General features: G+C 43.4%; 1 protein-coding gene across 1 annotated transcript in view; it reads left to right on the top strand.

The window, feature by feature from the left end:
* Positions 1-2,167: 2,167 nt before the first annotated feature.
* The window catches only part of AK5 (adenylate kinase 5), a 52,878-nt gene continuing 33,656 nt past the window's right edge, over positions 2,168-21,389 (top strand). Inside the window, exons 1-6 of the mRNA XM_050307288.1 lie at positions 2,168-2,335; positions 3,986-4,172; positions 5,103-5,270; positions 8,539-8,708; positions 8,806-8,919; positions 18,676-18,867. Coding sequence (XP_050163245.1) covers positions 2,276-2,335; positions 3,986-4,172; positions 5,103-5,270; positions 8,539-8,708; positions 8,806-8,919; positions 18,676-18,867 — 891 coding nt within the window. The 5' untranslated portion in view covers positions 2,168-2,275. The remainder of the gene's footprint in view (positions 2,336-3,985; positions 4,173-5,102; positions 5,271-8,538; positions 8,709-8,805; positions 8,920-18,675; positions 18,868-21,389) is intronic.

The following is a 21,389-nucleotide window of genomic DNA, read 5'->3' as shown; positions in this document are numbered from 1 at the left end:
CCAGGAGGGGATACCCTATTATTAGATCCAAAAAAATATTTTCTGCTAGCTTTATTTAACTGAGCAAAGGGCCTGGGAGCCCACGGTAAAAAAGCAACGAGCAGGACAAGACGTTACACAAAAATGTTTCACATTCCTGAGGATGTGAAAGGAAATATTTTTCTCTTACCAACCCAGGATGTGGGATGAGATACTAATTTACCCATAAATGCTGAATATATAAAACTATCTATGCTGAAACCCTATAAATGGAATTTATCTGAGACCATAATACAGATGCATTTTTTTTGGATAAAGAAACAAACAAGTTAAACCCACAAAATGCCAAAACCACAACTCTCTCTGCCTAAATAGAATGGCATCTTCCATTAGCCCTCTTTCCTTAGGAAAGACATTATTTTAAGAAAATATCTATTTCATTTAATTCCGTCTTCCTCTTGCCAAACTTCATTTAAGGTCTTTTAAAAGCAATTACATCTCATACCTTTTGGTTAGGACATTGGAGCCTACTCTACTTTTTACTCAGTCAAAATTGAGGTCCTGTGCTTTTCCATGAATTTACATCTGGGTGTATTAAAATCATAGCAGAAGACAGTAGGGTTAAAGCCACGTCCAGATTTTATGGGAGGATGAGGAAGTCTGCAGATGAATGCTGATTAAACTCTCCAGCAAAGACTAAACTCTTCCTTAAACATGAGAAGTGTCAATCCACAGGATGACTTGGAAAACCAACCAGTCCAAGTTGTCATAAGAAGATCCTGGGAGTGTCTCCAGAGCAGCGCTGAGCAATTTGTGGAATGAACAACGACTGGAAGGCTCTGGGAGAAAGGGAAGTGTCTTCATAAAAAGCTGGAGGCCTGGCTGAGGAAAGGGAGGGCAGTTCAGCTACAGAAGCAGCAAAACAAGGATTGTGGCTGCAGCTGAGAGGGCATCAGTTTGTCGAACTGATACTGAGCCACAAATCATATCCAAGGACAGGGTGCTTAAAAGACTCCTGAGATATCCTATGACTGAAAAATAGGGAGATACAGAAAGCAGTTGCTCAGTGTTCTTTGTAAGTTTGCAATCAGATAACCTATTTCTTGTTAGGGTGTGCCCCAGCAGGACTACAACGATGTTGTGTTAGAAAAGAAAATAAAATTAAAATCTAATTGAACATCAGATGATATCGGACAGTTCATCACTGAAATAATCTACTCTGACTTCCAGTGTGTTACAGAGCATCAGGGACACTATCCCCTGCTTAGCACTCCTCAGAGTTCATGGACAATAATGCACCCTGGCTTGGGCTCCCCAATAAAAGAGAGATGTGGATAAACTGGAGTGAGTTCAGTTAGACAGCAACAGAGATGGTCAGGGATGAGAGACTTGTCCTTGAGGACAGGCAGAGGGAACTGTTCAGCCTCTGGCAGGCTTAGAGGGCACATCGAAGCACCCCTCCAAGACTTGATAGGAGGTTGTCATGAAAATGGAACCAGGCTCTTCACAGTGGTGCAATGGTGGGCAAGGGACAAACTGAGACGTGGAAGGTCCTAACTGAATAGATGGAAACCCTTTCTCATGTCTAGGCCAGCCAAGCACGGGTTACTCAGAGATGTTCTTCAGTCTCCATCCTCGGAGGTTTTGCAAGATGAGACCAGATAAAAGCCCTGAGCAACCTGATCTGACCTCAAGAGCTGCCCTTGCCCTGAGCCGGGAGGCTGCACCAGGGATAATTCCAGGTCTCTTCCCGTGACCCGCCGATCACAGATCACTGATGCTCCTGACTGATCGTAGCTCGTGGCCTTTCGCCAGCCCGAAGTGCATGAAACGTCTCGCTCTTCGAAACGCCAGCAAGCCCTGCTAAGGGCAGGCAGAGACCGCGTTATAGCGGGAAGCTCCAGCAGCGCCCAGCCCTGCCCGCCGCCTCCCCGGAGCGCAGCCCGGGAGCCGGAGCGCTCCCCGCCGGGGCAGCCGGCCCGAGGCTCGGGGCCAGGCACGGCCCCAGGCTCAGCCCCAGCTCAGCCCTCCCCGCCGGCATCCCCGAACTTTGGGCGGCAGGCTGAGCACGCCCGCCCTCCCCGCGGGGGGAGAACGCGCTCCGCTCCCTCCGTGCAGCGGGGCCGGGGGGCGGGCGGCTGCCTCCCTCCCTCCTGCCTCCCTCCCTCCTGCCTCTCTCCTGCCTCTCTCCTGCCTCCCTCCTGCCTCCTCCTCCTCCTCGCCAGGCTCCCGCATTGCACCGCCGCGCCGAGCCGAGCGCGGGGCTCGGGCTGCCCCGCCGGCCCCGGCTGGCGGAATGAGCGCGGGCGAGGCCAAGGAGTACCTGGCCCGCAGGGAGATCCCGCAGCTTTTCGAGGTAGGTGAGGCGCGGCGAAGGGGACGGGGGGGATGTGGCGGCGTTTTCCGCCCCGTCGGGGCGTGCTCCGCGCCGGGCGGGCAGGGCTGGGGACGCTGAAGGTGGCTGGAAGGACGGGGCGGTCGCGCTGCCCCGGCACGGGTGGGCTCTGCCCGCCGCCCACCCGCGGAGCCCCCGCGGCCGCGCCCCTCCGGCCGCCGGGCTGCGGCACGACCCGCGTGTCCGCGGGGCAGAGGGGAGCCCGGAGATGCGGGAGGGGGGCATCGCCCTGCGGTCCTGAGGGAAGGGAAGGAAAAAAAGGCAGCGTGGTTTCGTTTAGCTTCCCGCAAGTTACCTGCTGCTGATGGCTGGTAGATTACTTGGCTGTGCGGTGTGGATTTTTTTTTTTTTTTTTGGTCTCTGAATCAGACATCCTGTAAATCTATAGAAAAGGCACACAGACACATACGTGCTTTCCCTTGCCTGTGCTAAGGAGAGGCGTTTTTCTGTGTATTTGGAAATCACGGGACGCAGAGCACGCTAATGTCTTAAAAACACAGCCAGAGTGTGAATGGTTTAGCAAGAGATGCAGACAGAACTGGTTTTCTGTAGAGGTTCCGAGCTCGAGCTAGAGATTTTTAAAAATTGGTGCCTGTCTTCTGCACAAATCCATGGCTAGCTGCTGTGATCAGTTCAGTAGTGTAGTAAGGGCACAGATGCAGAGAAATGATAACCTATTTTATAAGTCCAAATGTGTGTAAATAACAGTCGCTGTATAAACTATAAATAACAACTGAGCAAGTCCTGGATTGGAGCTGTTTGTGTTTACTACTAATGCCAGCTATAAGCGTCAAGTTTATTCACACAAAGATTAGGAAGAGCACAAAGGAATGGGAATCACCCCGAGAGGCAGTTATTGTTCAGGGGAGGCTGGATGCAACGCCCTTGTGGAGAGGTGAGATGATGACTTATGTGTCACTTTGTCAAGGAAAATCGATTCCCATGCGTCGGAGGAGGGCCTGGCAGTGCTTCCTCCACGCTCCCCTCAGCGCTCGTGGCTAGGATGGCTGCAGAATTAATTCTCTAGAGAGGGCTTCGAATTCCTCATCAATTAAATCAGGAACCACCTATGAATTTCGGGGATGTGGGTTTGGGGTTTTCTTTTCCTGATCGAGATGATATTTGAGTATTTCTCATGATTTTTAAAACCCCTTTTTTTCATTGCCCGTGTGTTGACAAGAATATGAATGAGGTACTTGTGAGTGCACTGGCCTTTAAAGAGAAGATACATTTTAGTGAGGTCAAAGACTACAAAGAATACGTAACTTTTGGGGCTCTCTAGCTTGGGTTGCTCTGCCTGCGCTTGGCAGTGGTTGTTCTAAGAAAAATATAGAGGGTTTTTTGCTATGGTCAGGTTTTATCACATTGCAGAGAGACAAATATAAAGACACAGCCATGAGCTTCCCGTTCTGAGTCATTTTTATGACATTGGCAAACCAAAATGGGACGATTTTTGCAGGCCTTGGTTTTATGTGTTGGCTTGAAAAGGAGAATCTGAATGTACAAGGAATGTGGGACTGCTGTGTGGAAAGTCAAAGGCAAAGTAAAGGTGCTTGTTTTTTTTCCTGGCATCTACCATGATAAGTGTGTATTTCTGATCTTACATTTCAGAGCCTGTTGAATGGATTAATGTGTTACAAGCCCGATGACCCCATTGAATATTTGGAAAGCTGTTTGCAGAAAGTCAAAGAGCTTGGAGGGCCAGAAAAAGTGAAATGGGACACTTTTGTCAGCCCAGAAAAGAAGACCCTGCCTCCCCTCAATGGAGGACAACCCAGGAGGTCTTTCCTCAGGAATGGTAATGTATTAAATGTAAAACTATATTTCTCGTACCGTGTGTGGTTTTACATCCACTGCTGAATTATTTTGTAGCAGATCGTGCCTCATTCTGATTTTCCACAGGCAAAGGAGTCAAGAATTCTGTTTCCTTGTGTTTTGGCATTTGTTTTTCTCCTTCCATAACGGCTGGTGGGCAGGAGAGGAAATTGTGATCACTCTGCAGCCAAATGAGGGATGTTTGCTGTGTCAACCTTTAAGACATTAGTGGAGAGATTTCTCGGAACCTGCTTCAAACATTTGCAAAGATGGGGCAGAGTTGGATCAGTGCACTTGGCTTGTATTTTTATTTGGTTGTAGTGGATGACAAACATACCAACTTCAGTGGTTTTCCTGGTTTATATTGGAGCTACGTGCTAATTTCCTAAATACGATGCAAATTATAAACTCTTAGGAAAAGGTGCATCTCGTAAAATCCGAGCAGCTGTCATACCAATACCTGTAATTATTTTATTTGTAACGTTAACAAAGAGCAATTAGCTCATCTTTCAGTTGCCATAGTTATTCCTCCTTGCCATGCAGCATTTCATTTCACTAATTAGCAGGAACACTGTGCCTGTGTACAGCGTGTGTCACCAAAAGAGTCCTGCTTGACAGTGCAGCTCATCTGCACCGTGCAAAGCTTTGCTGCTCAGAGGCCACTGCTGAACTCTGGGGGCTGCGGGCAGATGTTCACAGAGCACCTGATGTGCTGCTGAGGAAACTCCAGAGAAAATGACTCTGAGTGGTGGCAATTTAATCAATCAGCTAAATAGAGGGGAATATTTAATGCAGCAACAGCAGACGCAGTGGGAAATTAGGAGATATTCATGCCCGTTTAAATCTTTGTACACACCAGAGTTTGAGTTTTCTGCCTGTCCTGCAGTCTCCAGTGGCTCTCACTGTTTTACAGTGCTGCCTGACAATTCCACCTTCCCGTACCGGCGCTATGACAGACTGCCCCCCATCCAGCAGTTCTCCATCGAGAGCGACACCGACCTGTCCGAGACCGCCGAGCTGATCGAGGAGTACGACGTGTTTGACCCTGCCAGACCTCGCCCCAAAATCATCCTTGTCATAGGTATGAAAGGGGTCGGGTTTTACACACTTTTATCTCTGTTACTTTGCCCTTTGGTTTGTCCTGCAGATTCAGTGATCGCCTACGTGAATTTAAACACGATTTTTTCCGTCTGCCCGGTTAGGAGCGGGAAATTGTTGGTGCTGAGGTAATGGCATCCCAACTGCAGGCGTTAGTTAGTTGTGCTTTCTCCCCAGGTTCTCTCCTGTGAGCTGTTTAGTGGCCTTTCTAAGCAACTTGTGCTTTCCAGCCTCAGGCAAGCATAAGTTATTAAAAAATACCTGCAGTTTAAGCCTAAATCAATGGTTTATTCTGGTTTTGAACTGAAGTTCTTTGAGCTGGTTTCCTTGTCATCTGGGATAATTATCTTCAGAAATTTTACTGCCAGGCCTAATTCTCTGAATGGTTTAAAGAGCTCCAGCATGGGTGCCAGGTGATGGACAGCTACATTTTTTAGCCTATAAAGCTTTATTGATATTAAAGAGAGATATTGCTTCCATAACAATGTACATGTAGTGTAGGAAAAGAGAGTCTGTTCTGGTGTGTTTTGATTGAAACACATTACTTTGTGTAGCAGGGCAGCCATTGTCCATTCTTGTACAGTATCAAGAAGATTTCTCCTCCCAAATTCAACTTGCCATGGAGAAAGCACATGGAATGAATAAAAGAATAATTCATATACCAAATAAAAGAGGAAAAAAGAAAAAAAGCCTGCTATTAATTTCAAGAGGCGAGGACTGCACACACAAAACCTGTTGCACATTTTCCATTTTGTGTAAAATGGCAACAAGAAATTCAGTTAAGCAACATATTTATGTCAGATTAGTGATAACAAATCATCCTGCCTAGCTCAGGTTGTGGTGCCATTCACTGTTAGGGACTGAAATGAAGTTAAAGACCTGTCCTCTGCTTCGCAGAATAGGTGAACTTTTCTTTATTGATGCTTTTTAGTGCTTCCATAAAGGTTTTTATAACTTCTTTGCTTTATGAAATCTGTCACCCTCACAACGAAGCTGGCAGCTCCAGGGCAAAAGAGAACTCAGGAAGGTGGGGGTTTGTTCTTGTTCTGCTTTGCAGAAGAGTGCATGACTGGATTTTGGAGGGATCAGGTGGAACCAGCCAGGCTGGCACACAGCTGGATCACTGGAAAAATTAAGTTTCTAAGGCATTATAATGCTGGGAAACTAGATTGTGGTTATAAATGTGCTTCCTAACGTGCTTTAACAAACACATTTTTACTATTGATACAGCCTGAATGTAGAGATCTTAAAATATGAGTTACCTGGTGTCATTAGCTCAGTGGGTTTTAGCTGCTCTTTGTTAAAAACCTGCACTCTAAAAGAATACACTTTCCTTTGGTGATCAAAGCTTAAAGGCTGGATCAAAGACAGTGCTGTCAGCAAGCAGCTGCTTCTTGATCCGTTAAATACAGATTTTAAAGGCAAAAGTATTTACAGAAATCTTATTATTAGATGAATTCATTCTGAATTTACAACAAAATTGAGATTTTGAGCTGCTGGTGACAAAATCAGATTAAAACAGCTGCTTCAGTAAAACTTCTTGGGCATACAAATCTTCACTGGAGACCCCTTAGCAAACAGAATTTTAGATGCAACAAGTGTTCCCTGGCCTAGACATCTTCTAGAAATATGTAAAATAATCACACTTTTCTTGAATGCTGCATAATCTCAGAATAAGTGAAAAGAACAAAAACCAAAAGTGATTTGGTTCTCCTTTCTTATGAACAGTTTGTCAGAGTGATTTATCAAAGAATCAGGAATGGATGCACAGTTCAATAAATTACAATGATTTCCTGTAGGAAGTAATTTTGTCCTATCTCTTTTTCCCTTATTTTATTATTATATTTCCCTTATTTTTATTATTCTATTACCTGAATGTTTCCCCTCAGAATGTAAATGGATAATCCCAGCATGCTGTAAAGGGATAGATTTGGACTGAGAAAAACAAACTGTGGGGGAAGTTTATGAACATTAAAGCAAACACTTCATTAGTTATTTTCTGATCATTCAATTCAAATTGGAAGAACAGAAGTGCCAAAGTGTTTTGGTTTTTTTTCTGCTTCTCTTTAATGGCAAAGCAAAGCTCTCCCTGCCTGGAGTGTGAAGTCCATCTGCTTGTTTCAAGCAGGTTTTTTTTTCAGCTCTTTTATGCTTTTACTTTCATTGTGTTGCCCTATTTTTTAAAGTTCATAAGAAATGTATCTTTTTAATCTTAAATCTTTGTCTGTTGAAATAAAATTCAGTGTTCTCACACAGAATTCCCCAGACTAGAGCTGTTTAGTGCTGGGAACCATTGCCAAAAGATTGGGTTTGGGTGTGCTTTGTTACACAGTATCACACACTTTTCTGTATATAAACAGTTATTTTTGTTCCCTGCTTTTACATACTGGATTCCAGGTTCTCTGTTCATCACATCATGACATTTCCTCTTGGTTCAGATATGCTCTGATTGTTTTAGAGGCATTCTTGCTTCTGCTGTCCAGCTGACCTTCACTTCAGCTTTCCCTCTGGTGGAATGGAGCTGTTTGTTGTGACTTTGATACCTGTTTGGTCTGGGTTATACCTATTGATAATAATATTATTATTAAACCTATTGAAGGGTCTCTTTGGGTTGTCCAGCAAGCTGAGCCTCACAAACTGCTCCTCTGGGAGATGCTTCAAGCATCAGCACCAGGAGTATTCATGGTTCAATAAAAATCCTTGTACCAAATCACTATGGAAACATCTCGGCCGATTATTTAGTATTTTTCTGTACTGTAAAATTAGGAAACCTCAGAAAGTTGTGCAAGCACGTTTAGGAGCAGATTTTATTAGTCACTTCATGACTAGTCCATTGGTGTAACTGGGTTATTGAACTAAGTGTGATTCTTTCTGACATGAGTGCAGTTCAGGCTATCTGGCTCTGCCTTTGGATTCGTAGAGTTCAAGAAGGGAAAAGTTCATTTTCTGTTCCTCTGCTACAGACCAAGAAAAACCCTGTGCCAGGAACAGCTTTATAAAATGAGGTCCAGCCTAAAAGAGTGCATTGGGTTTTATTTTGCCACTAGGTTTGGTTTGTTTTTTTTTAAGCTCCTATTCCAAACCATTACCTTTGTGATCTGGTAGATGAGAGGCAAGATTGACTCTAATAATGGCTGAAGAATTGGTGCCCGTAGCAAAGATTCCAAGTTCTTCTTGGAATTTTTGGAATTGGAAGATTTGGTTCTTCAGGTGAAAGGTTGGTTTAATGCCTGGCTTCCAACTGACAACAGGTGGCCCAGGGAGCGGCAAAGGGACGCAGAGCTTGAAAATAGCCGAGCGTTACGGCTTCAGCTACATCTCGGTGGGGGAACTGCTGAGGAAGAAGATCCACAGCACCAGCAGCAACAGAAAATGGAGCCTCATCGCCAAAATAATCACCACGGGAGAACTGGCCCCTCAGGTACCCTGCATACGGTATCTACGTGCTGCATTAACGTGCACTGGCAAGAAAATTTCCTTTACAATATTGAATAACCAACTCCTTTTGTCTGTGCAAGGAAACCACCATCACTGAGATAAAGCAGAGATTAATGCAGATCCCTGATGAAGAGGGGATAGTGATTGATGGATTTCCCAGAGATGTTGCCCAGGCAATCTCCTTTGAGGACCAAGTAAGAAACTGGTTTTTATTCTTAAAATATCCTTAAAATATCAACTTCACGTATCTCTACACCAGTCAAGCTTGTGGAAATCTTAAGTCAGGTTCCAAGAAGGAGCACTGCTCTTTAAGTCTCTGCAAGTACATAATTACAGGTTGACAGAAGGTTATTCTTTTGCTTTATGTTGTGTTCTGTCCTGTCTGAAGACAGACCATTCTGCAAAATGAAAATGTGACAGTATAACCAATAATCCAAGGCTATTGTCTCACTCATGAGAATCCTTGCAAGATGGAGAAGAAAACATGAAATCTAACCATGAATTTTGTTTTGTATCTTAGTGATTTGGAAGGGGGGAAAACGTATTTCCATATCTGTTTGTTCAACTTAATCTAAATTAAGAGAAACAGACTTAAAGCAATGCCTGTCTTCACAATGCTTTTAATCTCAGGTTTATTGCAGTGCACTGAAAAGTCGAATAAAATATGAGTCAAAACTGCTCATCTTTTGCAAGGTTTCATAAACCAGAAATTATGCTCTTTCTTTAGAAAATTACATCATTTTGTTTGTTCTGCACTACAGTTCTAGGGTTTAGTCAGCTGAAACTGCTTCCTTGAGTGTATTCACGTGCTGTTTTCATGGGTGTATTTTAAACTAATCTAAAAATACCTAAACTGAGTGGAAAAACAAACAAGTTTATATCATTTTCTGATGAGGCACTGCTAGCAGAACAGTTATGGTCACAAGTAAAGGTTGCAGTTTCAGAGCTGAACTCTTTGAGTGCCTCCATGCAGAGCATTCCAAAGTCCTTCCCAGTTGCTGGTGGCTGCTGTTCCTGTGCTCGGAGCGGCACTGCCAAGGCAGAAGCAATGAAACAAAGCAGCTAATGAGGCATTTCATTAGTGTGCTTTTACAAGGTATTATTCTGGGCAAAATTTAGAAGACTGAATTGGGGAAATTAAAGGAAACAGGCAAAATAGTTATTACAGGAAATAGCGATGACTGCCAGCACTCTCTCCTCACGATTAACCTAAGAGGAGACTGTTTTATGAGGGAAGCAGCAGAAATGAAGGCTTAACAATCATTTCCTTCTGCCATTTTTATTTGTCCAGTAAAAGATGTGACAGTGGGACTCCTGTGCATTTCTTGGGGCTGTGGTTTTGTGCTGATGTTGTTTATGATGGAAGGAAGGGGAATACAAAACCCAATGACAGGAATTGAGTGCTTTGAGTTGTCCCAGGCTCAGCTTCTCTTTCTGCAAAGGGAGAGCAGTTAAAAACACTGGGCTGTATTCTCAGAGAGTTCCTTCCTTTTCAGTCAGTTGGGATTGGCTCAATCCTGCTCCTCAAGGCCTGATTGTGCCTGAAAGATGGATCACTCCTTAAGTCTCTAAAAAAATCCAGGAGTGCTTCATACAGGGGCACCTTTCAGTCTTACCACTCTGAAAAGAAATAGCTTACCAGAAGGAATCCTAGACCTTTTATAGGAGCACAGGGAGGAAAATGTTTTCTGTTTAGGCTCCCTCTCTGTCATCTCTCATAGCAGCTGATCTGTTCCATGAACATATCTGAGGCCATGGAAATGAATGTGCAAAGGACAGACATATTTCAGCTCTGAACATCTGTGTCTATACCAGTGAGATATATTCAGTGTTTTATCGTGGATTTATAGTTTAAAGCCATAAAATATGCTTGTTGTTTCTTTACAATTCTCTGTTTGGTAAGCCATGATGCTGCACACATAAGAAGGAAGGCCTTGTGGGAAGGAAATGGGGACTCTCAGCAGCAGTGCTGCTCCTTTTCCTTCCCAGGCTGAGGCTGACAGTAACCCACGGCACGTCAGGTTGTTCACATTAAACATGCAAACACTTCCAAGGCACTCAGAGAGTCCTCGATGGGAAGTGCAATTGAGTTGTGGAGAATTCAGTAATTAAGTGTGGTGATAATTTGTGTAGGTCTGCAATTAGAGATGCTGGGGGGTTTTTCCACAGCTCAGAAATGCTTGCTTTCCAGCAGTGTGGAGAAGCACAGAACAGAATTGTTCTCATTAGCCACAGGATGAGAAGTAGCTGAAATTTCAGCGAAGTTTTGATGATTAAACAGCAAGACAATTTTAATTAGGTCTGTTCAGCCACGGAGCATCCTTTGAAGAGAAGGGTGAAATCCCACAAGATGCAGGTGGTCAAGTCATACCCGTGCCTTGTTCTTACAGAGACATCCCCTGTGGAACCCTGAGATCTGTCAATGAAGAGTTCTAAGAACTGATTCTGAGTGTTGTCACTGGTTTTGTCCTGGGTGAATGCTTATTCTTACAGGTGGTCCCTTTGAGACCAGTGCAACGCTCAAGTACCTGAAAACAGCAGAAAAGTTTGTATAACACATACAAATTCTTTGCCACTGTTTACACAAACACAGTCTCCAAGAAGATGTGTAGTAAGAAGACCAAAAATAAACTGGGGGGTGGGAGGGAATGTGAGGAGCAAGTTCTTAAACTGAATGGAAATAGAGATGAGCAACACAGGATATTGAGAGAGCAGGTAAGGCTGGAACAGAGACTGAACAAATGTGAGGAAAATGGGAAGAGTATAAACAAAACAGGCTGCAAACACCTGACATAGTTCAGGAAAGCATGTCTGGTGGTTACTGGTCCTAAGAAGTCTATATTGTTTTATTACACATATGTTGTTCCTGTGTGAGAAAGTATCTGGACCCAACGTATCATCATAAAGAGACAGGGAGTCAAAACTTGGAGCAGATGTGAGCTGGTCAGTAAATGGTGAACCAGGAGAGAGCCTGAACATTTTTTGTATTTATTACTACCTGGTTTTCCTCAGTAAGAACTGTGGAGTTCAGCAGGAGGGGAAAGGACAGCTAAGGCACCTGCTTTCTCTGGAAAGCACATGTAAAGTCTAACTGCTGTGTTTGCAGTCATCTGTAATGTAACACATTATTTATGCCAAATTAATTCTTTCAGTTTATGGCTCACAGAGCTGTTCCTAAGACTTGACACCGTGTGAGCTTTCATAGGCCTCTTCATTTTGTGGAAAAATCAAAGGAGCACATACTGAACTCCAGTACCTGTCCTGCACAACAATCTGTTACAGAAACACATGGGGATAATGACTGCTCGGTAAACTTCACTTGTAATTGCTCTTGCTGCTACCAGCACATTTTTATCCCTTCGACTCATCCACAAGCTGAACTTCTCTCAGGGAAAAAAAATGTTATTTTTAGTAAAGGAATCAAAGCAAAACAAATGATGCAAACATTCCCACACATAGGTATAGCTAAAAGATGAATTCCTCCTTATTGTGTTGGCAGACTCTGGTGTGGACAGCGAGTCCTCAGCACGTTGCTAGGCAGGATTGTATCAAACCACGTTGCATCTGGGTGACTAAAGTGCTTAAGATAAAGCAATGTATCATCTGCAGCACTCCCAGCACTTCTCTGTCTGCTCACATCTACAAACCACGAGTCACAAACGCTGCTCCCAAGCCGTGCTGTCAGTCTGGAACAAGTGAATTAGAGAGCACTTTACACATCTCAGGGATCTTACATTGAATTTATGCTGCTTTTTTTTTTTCCCCCCCCACTGCTTTTGTATTGAGTTTTATCGGTGTCACTGGTCCTGTCATCCCTATCTTTTGAGCAGGGAAGAAGTCTGTAAGCTGGCATCAGGGATGTTTGCAGATTTTCAGCAGGGTTTGCCAGCCAGCTCCATCTTCAGCTGTGAGTGCTCAGCCAGGAGCACTTCAGTTCTCTTGGAACTTTTTACCAAGGTGAAACCAGGCCTGGATTTTTCCCTTTGAAAACAGAGTTTAATGAGTAAATTCCCTCATTGGAAGTCTTAGGCTGTTGCCTTTCCCTCTCATTTCTCAGTTCCAGAGAGCAGAGTCAAGGCTGCCAACGCTTTTGATGGGCGTGCTTTTAATAAAGCCCTGAAGTTCCAAGTTGTGGAGAAAAAAAGAAAATGAAAACATGAATTTTAATGTCTTAAAATCAAATAGAACTTGCAGTTGATGTATCTCTCTGAAATACAGGATATTTTCTGCGTTTTGATCATTTTGAAATCCTTCTGCATAGCATTTGGAATTTTTAATACCGATGTAATATGAAATATTCGGTTTGATCCTAGGCATGGAACTATCCTAAATCACAAACTTCTAAGCTCTCCATGACCTCTGCCGAGTGCAAATAGTAGAAAGGTGTTTAGATTTCAAGGGCAGCACTCGAAGATGCCAAGGAGAAGATGGTTTATTTACCATTAAGCTGTCAGTTTGAAATTCAGCGAGTCAGCTGCAGGCCCAGCATGCTGAAGCATTCTGAACATCCTCCTCTCCAGTGCCACTGCAGTGAAACTCCCCTGACTGCTGTATTGAACTCAAATGGCTTGGGAACAAACTGCAGTTTGGCTTTCTGTGTCATCTCTCTCGTGGTTTTTCCCATTTTCCAGGAGAAACAATTAACTGTATTTTACAGTTAGTTTCAGTTACTGCTTTACTTTGCTTTGTTTTTCCCCCCCACTTTCAGCCATTCACGGGTGTAACTTTCCTTCCTATCTAAGTAATTCCTTCACTCATATGAAGCTTCTAAGTGTACAGGTGTAGTTTGCTTAAAATGCATAATTAGTGATTATTTTTTAGTAGTGACACAGATGTAGAACAGGTGTTAGAATCAATGGCTGTTGTCAATGACTGATGGCAGCCTATCTGCCAAGCTGCAGCTGTCACAACACCCACTGTCACCGGCCAGGAGCGAGGGCTCCACAACGCTGGGCGAGTCAGTGCAGCCCTGTGGGGAATCTTGAGGGGGAAGGACCTGTGTCTTCATTCCATCTCCTCAACTTCCAGCTCCCTGTCCTAAATCTCCACTCCACTGATCCAGTACCTGGTGGTCAATGTGAGCAGTGGGAGTGCTACCACATCATCAGCACTCTGCTTTGCTGTCTTTGACCCCCTGAGTTCTGCTTTCCTGAAGCCAAGCCTGACCAGGCAGCCTGTGGAATGTTCTTGTCATCATCTGCCTTCTCTCCTGGAAGCTGGAGCAGTCTCCAGAGAAAGACAGGCAGTGGTTCCATTCTCTGCTTGGGTGAGAGGCCCTGGAGCTCAGGTTTGCTGTTTTGTTTTCCTGGAGCTCAGGTTTACTGGTTTTTTTCCTGGAGCTCAGGTTTGCTGTTTGTTTTCCTGGAGCTCAGGTTTGCTGTTTTGTTTTCCTGGAGCTCAGGTTTGCTGGTTTTTTTCCTGGAGCTCAGGTTTGCTGTTTGTTTTCCTGGAGCTCAGGTTTGCTGTTTTTTTTCCTGGAGCTCAGGTTTGCTGTTTATTTTCCTGGAGCTCAGGTTTGCTGTTTGTTTTCCTGGAGCTCAGGTTTGCTGGGGTTTTTTTCCTGGAGCTCAGGTTTGCTGGTTTTTTTCCTGGAGCTCAAGTTTGCTGTTTTTTTATCCTGGAGCTCAGGTTTGCTGATTTTTTTTCCTGGAGCTCAGGTTTGCTGTTTTATTTTCCTGGAGCTCAGGTTTACTGTTTTCCTGGAGCTCAGGTTTGCTGTTTGTTTTCCTGGAGCTCAGGTTTGCTGTTTTATTTTCCTGGAGCTCAGGTTTGCTGTTTTTTTTCCTGGAGCTCAGGTTTGCTGTTTTTTTTTCCTGGAGCTCAGGTTTGCTGTTTTGTTTTCCTGGAGCTCAGGTTTGCTGTTTTTTTTCCTGGACCTCAGGTTTGCTGTTTTCCTGGAGCTCAGGTTTGCTGTTTGTTTTCCTGGAGCTCAAGTTTGCTGTTCTTTTTTCCTGGAGCTCAGGTTTGCTGTTTTCCTGGAGCTCAGGTTTGCTGTTTGTTTTCCTGGAGCAGGACAGCTCATCATCCATTGCTGCTCCTCAGGAGAGGACCAGGTGTTCTGAGCTGAGGGTGGATGGGGGTTTCTGATGAGTGGTTCTGGAGCTGAGGTCCTATTTACAAACAGGGTTTTTTATCAGTTCAGTGGAAATCTGAATCAGTTCTCCCCAAACACACCAGTCTCTCTCAATCATCAGGGGGGCTAATTACGTGCTCTGGGCAATTTGCTGGGAAGTTGTTTCTTGGGCAGTGTGAGTGTGGTTGAGAAGTAGTTACCAGAAAAACATTCTGCCTACAGGATTCATTCTTTGACAACGAGATTCGTGGTTTTGCTTTCTTAAAACGAGAAAAAAACTATGCAGACAGCCCAGTCAGCCAGCAGAGATGGAACTGTAAAAAGGAAATCAGTAATTACAAGGGAGAGCACACGTACCATGGACATGAACTTGCTTACCAGTAACCTTTGCCAGTAAGAATGAAATGCCCTGTTAAATTACTGGCACTTGGTCATGAGCTATCAGTTTGCTCAGGAGTATCTGCTAGAACATACCAGGAATTAAGAAATGCAGCATTTTCATCTCTTGCCTAATGAGGACTAATGAGAGAGAGTGTAATCATCTTATTTCTAGCAAACAAGCACACTATTCTCACTAACAAGAGGAGATGTAGAAAATATCCCCAGAGAAAAGAGAGCATCTCTCCACTTACACTGTTTAATGTCAACAACACCATCACCTTGCATAGAATGACTCTCAATTTACTCCTGGTTCCAGTTTAGGGAGGAGATTCAGACCCAAAGAGAGTAGGATTTACTTACTAGTAAATACTCTTGTAAAAAAGGAGAGGATGTACCCACATCCTCAGTTTTTTATTCTGAGTTGATGCCATATGCTCTTCAATATCCAATAACCAGAGACCTGTCTGTTCCCACTGGCAAAGATTCTCCCTTCTGCTGACTTCCAGCTAGCCAAAATTCCCTTCCCTGAGCCCCCCATCCTACCTCACAGGCCTTTCTGGACGTGACTAAAACCCTCTGCCCTCAGCATCAGGTGGGGAATCAGCAAGAAGGAATCCAATCCTCCTGGCTGTGATGCTTCCCTGCACCTTTCCTACAAGCTGTGCCTGGGAATAAAACTCATTCCCCGACCATAAAACTCAACAACACTTCGTTCCCAGTTTGCAAAATAAGTTTCTTTTCAAATGAGTCACAAAGAAGCTTTTCCTTGGGTAGGAAAAAGCAATTTATATTCATATTTCCTTAGGAGAATAGATGTGTTTCTAGAGGAGTCCACAGATTCAGCCTGGCCCGTTGTGTTCCAGCTCAGAGTGTTTTAAGCCTGCCTTGCAGAGGAAAGTGGAAGCAGAAAACCAGGAGTGAAACATCGATAGCATTTCAAGGTTGCATCCTGAAGGTTGGAAATGCACGTAGGAGGAATAAATTAAGTGCTGTTAGGTCTGTGTGCCTGAGGATGGAGGAGAGATGTTCCCCTTTTTTTGTGCATCTTGTGTTTATTACGTGCTTTTCAGCCTCTTTCTGGGGATAAAGATGCATATTCTGCAGGTAAAAGATGAATTCACGGACACAGCACAGAATCAGAATCTGCTTTGTGTTCCTACCTCAAATGTGCTTGAATTATTTTTTTTTTTACTTCATTTGAAACCAGGCTACTTGAACTGAGAATTTTAAAATGTTGTTTTCCTTGACATTTTGTTTCTGTGAGTGAAATATATTTTGAATTACAGAACCCAGAGTGTCAGGAAAAAAAGTAGTCTTAATTCCCGGGATTCTGAGGGTGTCCCTTTGGTGTTGTTGCTGTTACTTGTAAAAAACAACAACAACAACAGTGCTGAGGTCCTGTAGACAACTTTCCATTTTTAAAAGCAAAAGGAAATAATTAAACCGAACTAATTAATTATTTGTCCGGGTTGTATCTTCTCAATACCCTCATTTTACAGTTAGGGGGGAAAAAAAAGAAATTAAGGCCAAGGAATGCTTTCATGTTTTCTTAAATGTGAAGTGACTTCTGCTGTTTCCATCACCTAACAGGCTTTGGAATCCGCAGTGTTTTCGTTCAGATTTTATCTGTGTCATAATTTGGGGGGTTTTTAACTACTGCTTGCTTTCTGAGTTCCCAAATTCCTCGTTACTCTTCCAGTGCTACTGAAGCAACGTTAATTTAACAGAGCTACTTCTAATAATGTCCGTATTGCACTGCAGTCTAACACAGAAACTTACTTTCAGAGTCTTTCATGTGAATAATTATGTGCCTTAAAGCTGCTGTGTGGGAGTCAAATTAACTGCCATAATTAATTCATGCATGGAAGGACAGAGTAACTCTGTGAATTCCGTATTTACAACAGTCTGCAAAGGGAAGGAGAAGTTACTCTGGGTTTGTTGACTTTGAGGTAGGAGAGAGCTGCTCTCCCACTGCAGTTATTTCAAAATAATAGGTTATAAGGTTAATTGTTTCAAAATCTAATAATTACTCAGAAATAATTACCAGAGCTAGTCTTTCTGTGGTTTGTGTGCTCATGTCTCCAATCATCTGCGATGTGTGTAAAAAATAATTCGATTTTCTTTAAAATCCTTTTTAATTTTCTGCAGTGATAAAGAGGCCACCGTCCTGTTGTGGCTGGTGCTGCTTTTCAGGCTGCCCTTCACTGGTTCAAAAAGGCTCTGCTTTTTCCCCACTTTCTGCTTCCTCCCATCCATACCCTGCTCTGCTGGTGACCTCATTTGTGAAGGCTGATGAGCATCACCCCAGGCTGCAAAAGTTTCTTTTGTTTGTTTCTTTTGGCTTCCTAAGAACCTTTTTCTGCTCAGACTGACAGTAAAAAAAAGTTGTATTTCCTCAAATGACAGAAACCCAGCTAGGTGGGATTTTTTTATTTTTTTATTTTTTGTTTAAAAACTTGGTTATTAATCTTCCAGATTGTCCACCTGGGAAGTTTTGACTATTCAGAGCAGGAATGTGGTTGTCTTTGTGCAATTTTAACATCCTTGGGTAGAAGGAGTTGGATATAAAGAGTATTCAGAAGCTTAACTGGTGTGTTCTGGCCCTCGACAGCAATGTATTAGTAACAACTGTATAATTAACAAAAATCACTGTTTACACAGCAGTAGTTAGAATACATGGGGATGTTTTAGTGGTAATTTTGCACAGCTCAAATTTGACTGTCAGATTTACATGGGATCAAGCTGAACGAAGACAAAATTATTCAGTAGGGAGAAAACATCAAGAGAAAACTCTCTGTTTTGGCATTCCTGAGCATCCACCACCATTTGCAGTGTGAGTAAGGAAAGAGCAAAACCAGATGTTATGAACGTGGTTCGTGTACACCTGTTCATCCACACCCATCTTTAAAATCCTGTCAATTCTCGTGGAAGGCTGAACCTGCTGAAGGTTAGAGCAGGGATGGGTGTGACACAGGCCAGTGGTCACCACACAGAGAAAAAAGGGATAGGGGCAATTAAAATCCTTTGGGCTGCCACACCCAGCCTCTTGAAAAGGGCATTTAAGCTTTAGTGACATTTAGAGAAAGCAAGAAAGTGTTTGGAGGAACTGTGGCTCTTGGAACAGGGGCGTTTTCACTGGGGCCAAGCCATCAATTAGCTTGGTAGTGGCTGTGGGGTTTTAAATAATATTTTATTTAAAGAGTTTTTAGGTGGAAACCGTACAGCCACTTTCCTGCAGAATATGGGACTTGCTCTTTTAAAAGAATTCAGCTAAGGGGAACCTTCTGCTAATGCAGATGATGAGCACAGTCTAGGGAAGGTAAAATGTTTTCATCGATCTCTTCCCTTAGCGTTTCAGGTGAAGCAAATCCATCAACCCCCACATCAGATCAACGAAGCCCCTCCTTAAGCCTGCAGATTTCCCTTCCAAAAGACAACGGGTGGAGGAGTGGTGGACAGGCAGCCTAATGAGACTTGTGAATTGCTCCTTCCCCAGATCTGCAGCCCGGATTTGGTGGTGTTCCTGGCCTGTTCCAGTCAGAGGCTGAAGGAGAGGTTGCTGAAGCGCGCGGAGCAGCAGGGGAGACCCGATGACAACCTGAAAGCCACCCACAGGAGGCTGATGAATTTCAAGCAGAACGCTGTCCCCCTGGTGAAATACTTCCAGGAGAAAGGGCTCATCATCACAGTAAGTCCTTCAGAGTGTACCTGGGAAACCTTCGTTGTCGTTTTGGGATTAATTCTGGTTTTAAGGATGAGAGGACTGCGATTCTTGGAAGTTTTTATTCGTTGTGGGTGTTTTGTGACTCCTGTGGAAAGCACACTTAGCTCTTCAGGAAAAATGTGCCTTTGTGGATAAATCACGTGGGGCATCTGGGTAGAACTGCATTTCTGTGATGGGACCTGTGAAACATTTTTTTCCTGTTGAAGTTCCTTCTACTTTTTAACTCTGTTTCTTGAGAGTTCTAAAGATAAGTTCAGCTTAGACATCCTCTTTTGTGTTTGAAGAAAGCAGGTGTTTAGGATGGGTGTGGAAATGACAACATGGCCTGTGATCATTGTATGTCCACTAAGGGCAAAGAAACAGCACATTTTCACAGGAAAGGAGGTACAATTTTGGATGCCATTTCCATCAGAAGGAGGAAGAAAGAAAGAAAATAACCCTCATCTTGCTACTTATAATGCTGAACCTGGGAGACAGTGCAGATGGGAGCAGTGTGAGGACTAGGACAGCATCAAATAGAATTACAGCAGCCTCGTTCCTAGAGGAGTAAATCCTTGAGGCAAGGTCAGTGTTGTCCAGGAGGGAATAAAAATATTTACATTTTTCTTTAATCTTCACCTGCACCTTGTCACTGCTGTTCCAATTCTGCTCAGGGGCAAGAGGCAGGACAGCTTGTCTGATGGAGTGTTACAATTTTACAATCACAACTCAGATTTTATACATGTTGTTCTTCATCGATAAACAGAGCAAAAGAGAAAATAAAAATTCACTGCACTGTAACTAAATATGATTAATAAATATAATTGTCATCTACTGTTAGACACTGTGAGCTGTATTACTGTAGTAATACAGTTTTGGACAGGGAGTATGTAAATAGGTGAATGGCATTTCTTGTTTCAGTAACTTTGACCAAATATTAAAACATTATGTCTTGTTTACCCAGACAATAACTAACACACTAGTTACCTGCTGGGGGAGGAGAGCTTAATTGGATGAAATTATAAAAGGGAGAGCATGTAAGTGAATGTAAGGGGGGGAAAAATAGGCCTGGATTTCTTAAGACAAAAATCCTAAGCATGAAAAGAAGGCTCTGGTCCTTATTCAAACAGCCAGAAGGGCACAGCATCGTATGGCACACACAAAATGCAGATTTCTCTGATACCTTCCTTGTCCCACTTGTCCTTTTAGGGAATTTACCATGCCTATGAAAACATTAAAATGACGTTCAGATTAGTCAGAGGGGTAAAGGGAACCCAGAAAAAGCAGCTGAAGCTGGAGAAGGCTTTGGAGCCCAGATTTAGAAGTTAAACAGTTGTGGGTGAGGGAAGGAGCTGTCTGCCCTCATAAGCATCAAACAAGCCTAATGGCTGTCAACTGTCACAGCAAAATCCCCCACGGAGCTGTGTTACATAAATTTTCCTCTTGTTTTGGTTAAAAAAAAGGAATTTTGCTGTAGAACTTGCACGTTGACGTGAGTTTTATCTGAGGGCTGTGACTTAGCAAAACACTGATGAAAATATCAGTTATAATCTCTCTCCAAAGTTCCTGTGGTGTCACAAAGCTGCCCAGCTGCAGCTGTTGCTTTGGGCTTTTTTCTGTTTGTTTGGGGATGCTGATGCCAAAGGATTTGCTCTTAGTCTGCCTTTAATTGGGGTCCAGTCCCTGGAGAAATGTGGGTCCTGCAGTCCTTGGAGCAGCTCTCGGGGTCAGAGGAACCCAGAGAGCCTTGGGTGCCACCTGGAGCAAACCTGCAGTGTTTCAGAGGCTTCTCCAATCAAACAAGGAATGTGGGCAGCTGTTTGTGGGAACTTTGAGACCAGAGGTTTTGTTGGAGGTTCAGGAGTCCTCCCTCTGTTTTGCTGTAGGGTTCCTAAATCTTTATCTGGCTCCGTGTATATGCTTATACGATGATTAAAAATCTTCTCTACAGGGGAAATGAGAGGAGGGATGGCATCCTTTTTGATAATTCCAGGGGAGTTGAAGCCTGGAACAAAGAAGCAGATCTCTGCAGCCACAGGAAGCTGGTATTAAAAAATGAAAGCTCTCTGTGTCTCTCCTATATCTGACAGCTCTTTTGCAGAAAAACTGGGCTGTGAGGAAGGGCCTGGAAGTGTTTCTTGTAAAACTGCTGAGCTGGAGAAAGTTTATTCATGTTCTGATCACTGCTGGGTTTTACACTGTTAATGTGTTACTGTTTTGTGAGACATTTTGAAGAACGTACAAAAGAGGGTATGTAAATGAGTTTTGTCTAGAAACGAGTCTATAAACAAACTGCTTGTAAATATGTGCACATTGGATATGGGAAAGATCGATGAATAATTTGTGCCTGTGTGGAGAGCATGTACAACATAAACAACTTCCCAAGCTTCACAATATTTTCATCCTCCCATTTTATGATTTCTGTCGATGTGGAATCCATTTCTGGGTAAGCTGATACATGGTTTAAAATTAACTGGCGGGTTTTTTTACGGATCTGAAACTAAAGC

Source organism: Myiozetetes cayanensis, unplaced genomic scaffold, assembly GCF_022539395.1.
Source record: "Myiozetetes cayanensis isolate MyiCay16 unplaced genomic scaffold, myiCay2020 scf12, whole genome shotgun sequence".
NCBI classification, from domain to species: domain Eukaryota; kingdom Metazoa; phylum Chordata; class Aves; order Passeriformes; family Tyrannidae; genus Myiozetetes; species Myiozetetes cayanensis.
The sequence above is the reverse complement of the archived record's forward strand: the minus strand, read 5'-3'. Positions and strand labels throughout refer to the sequence as shown.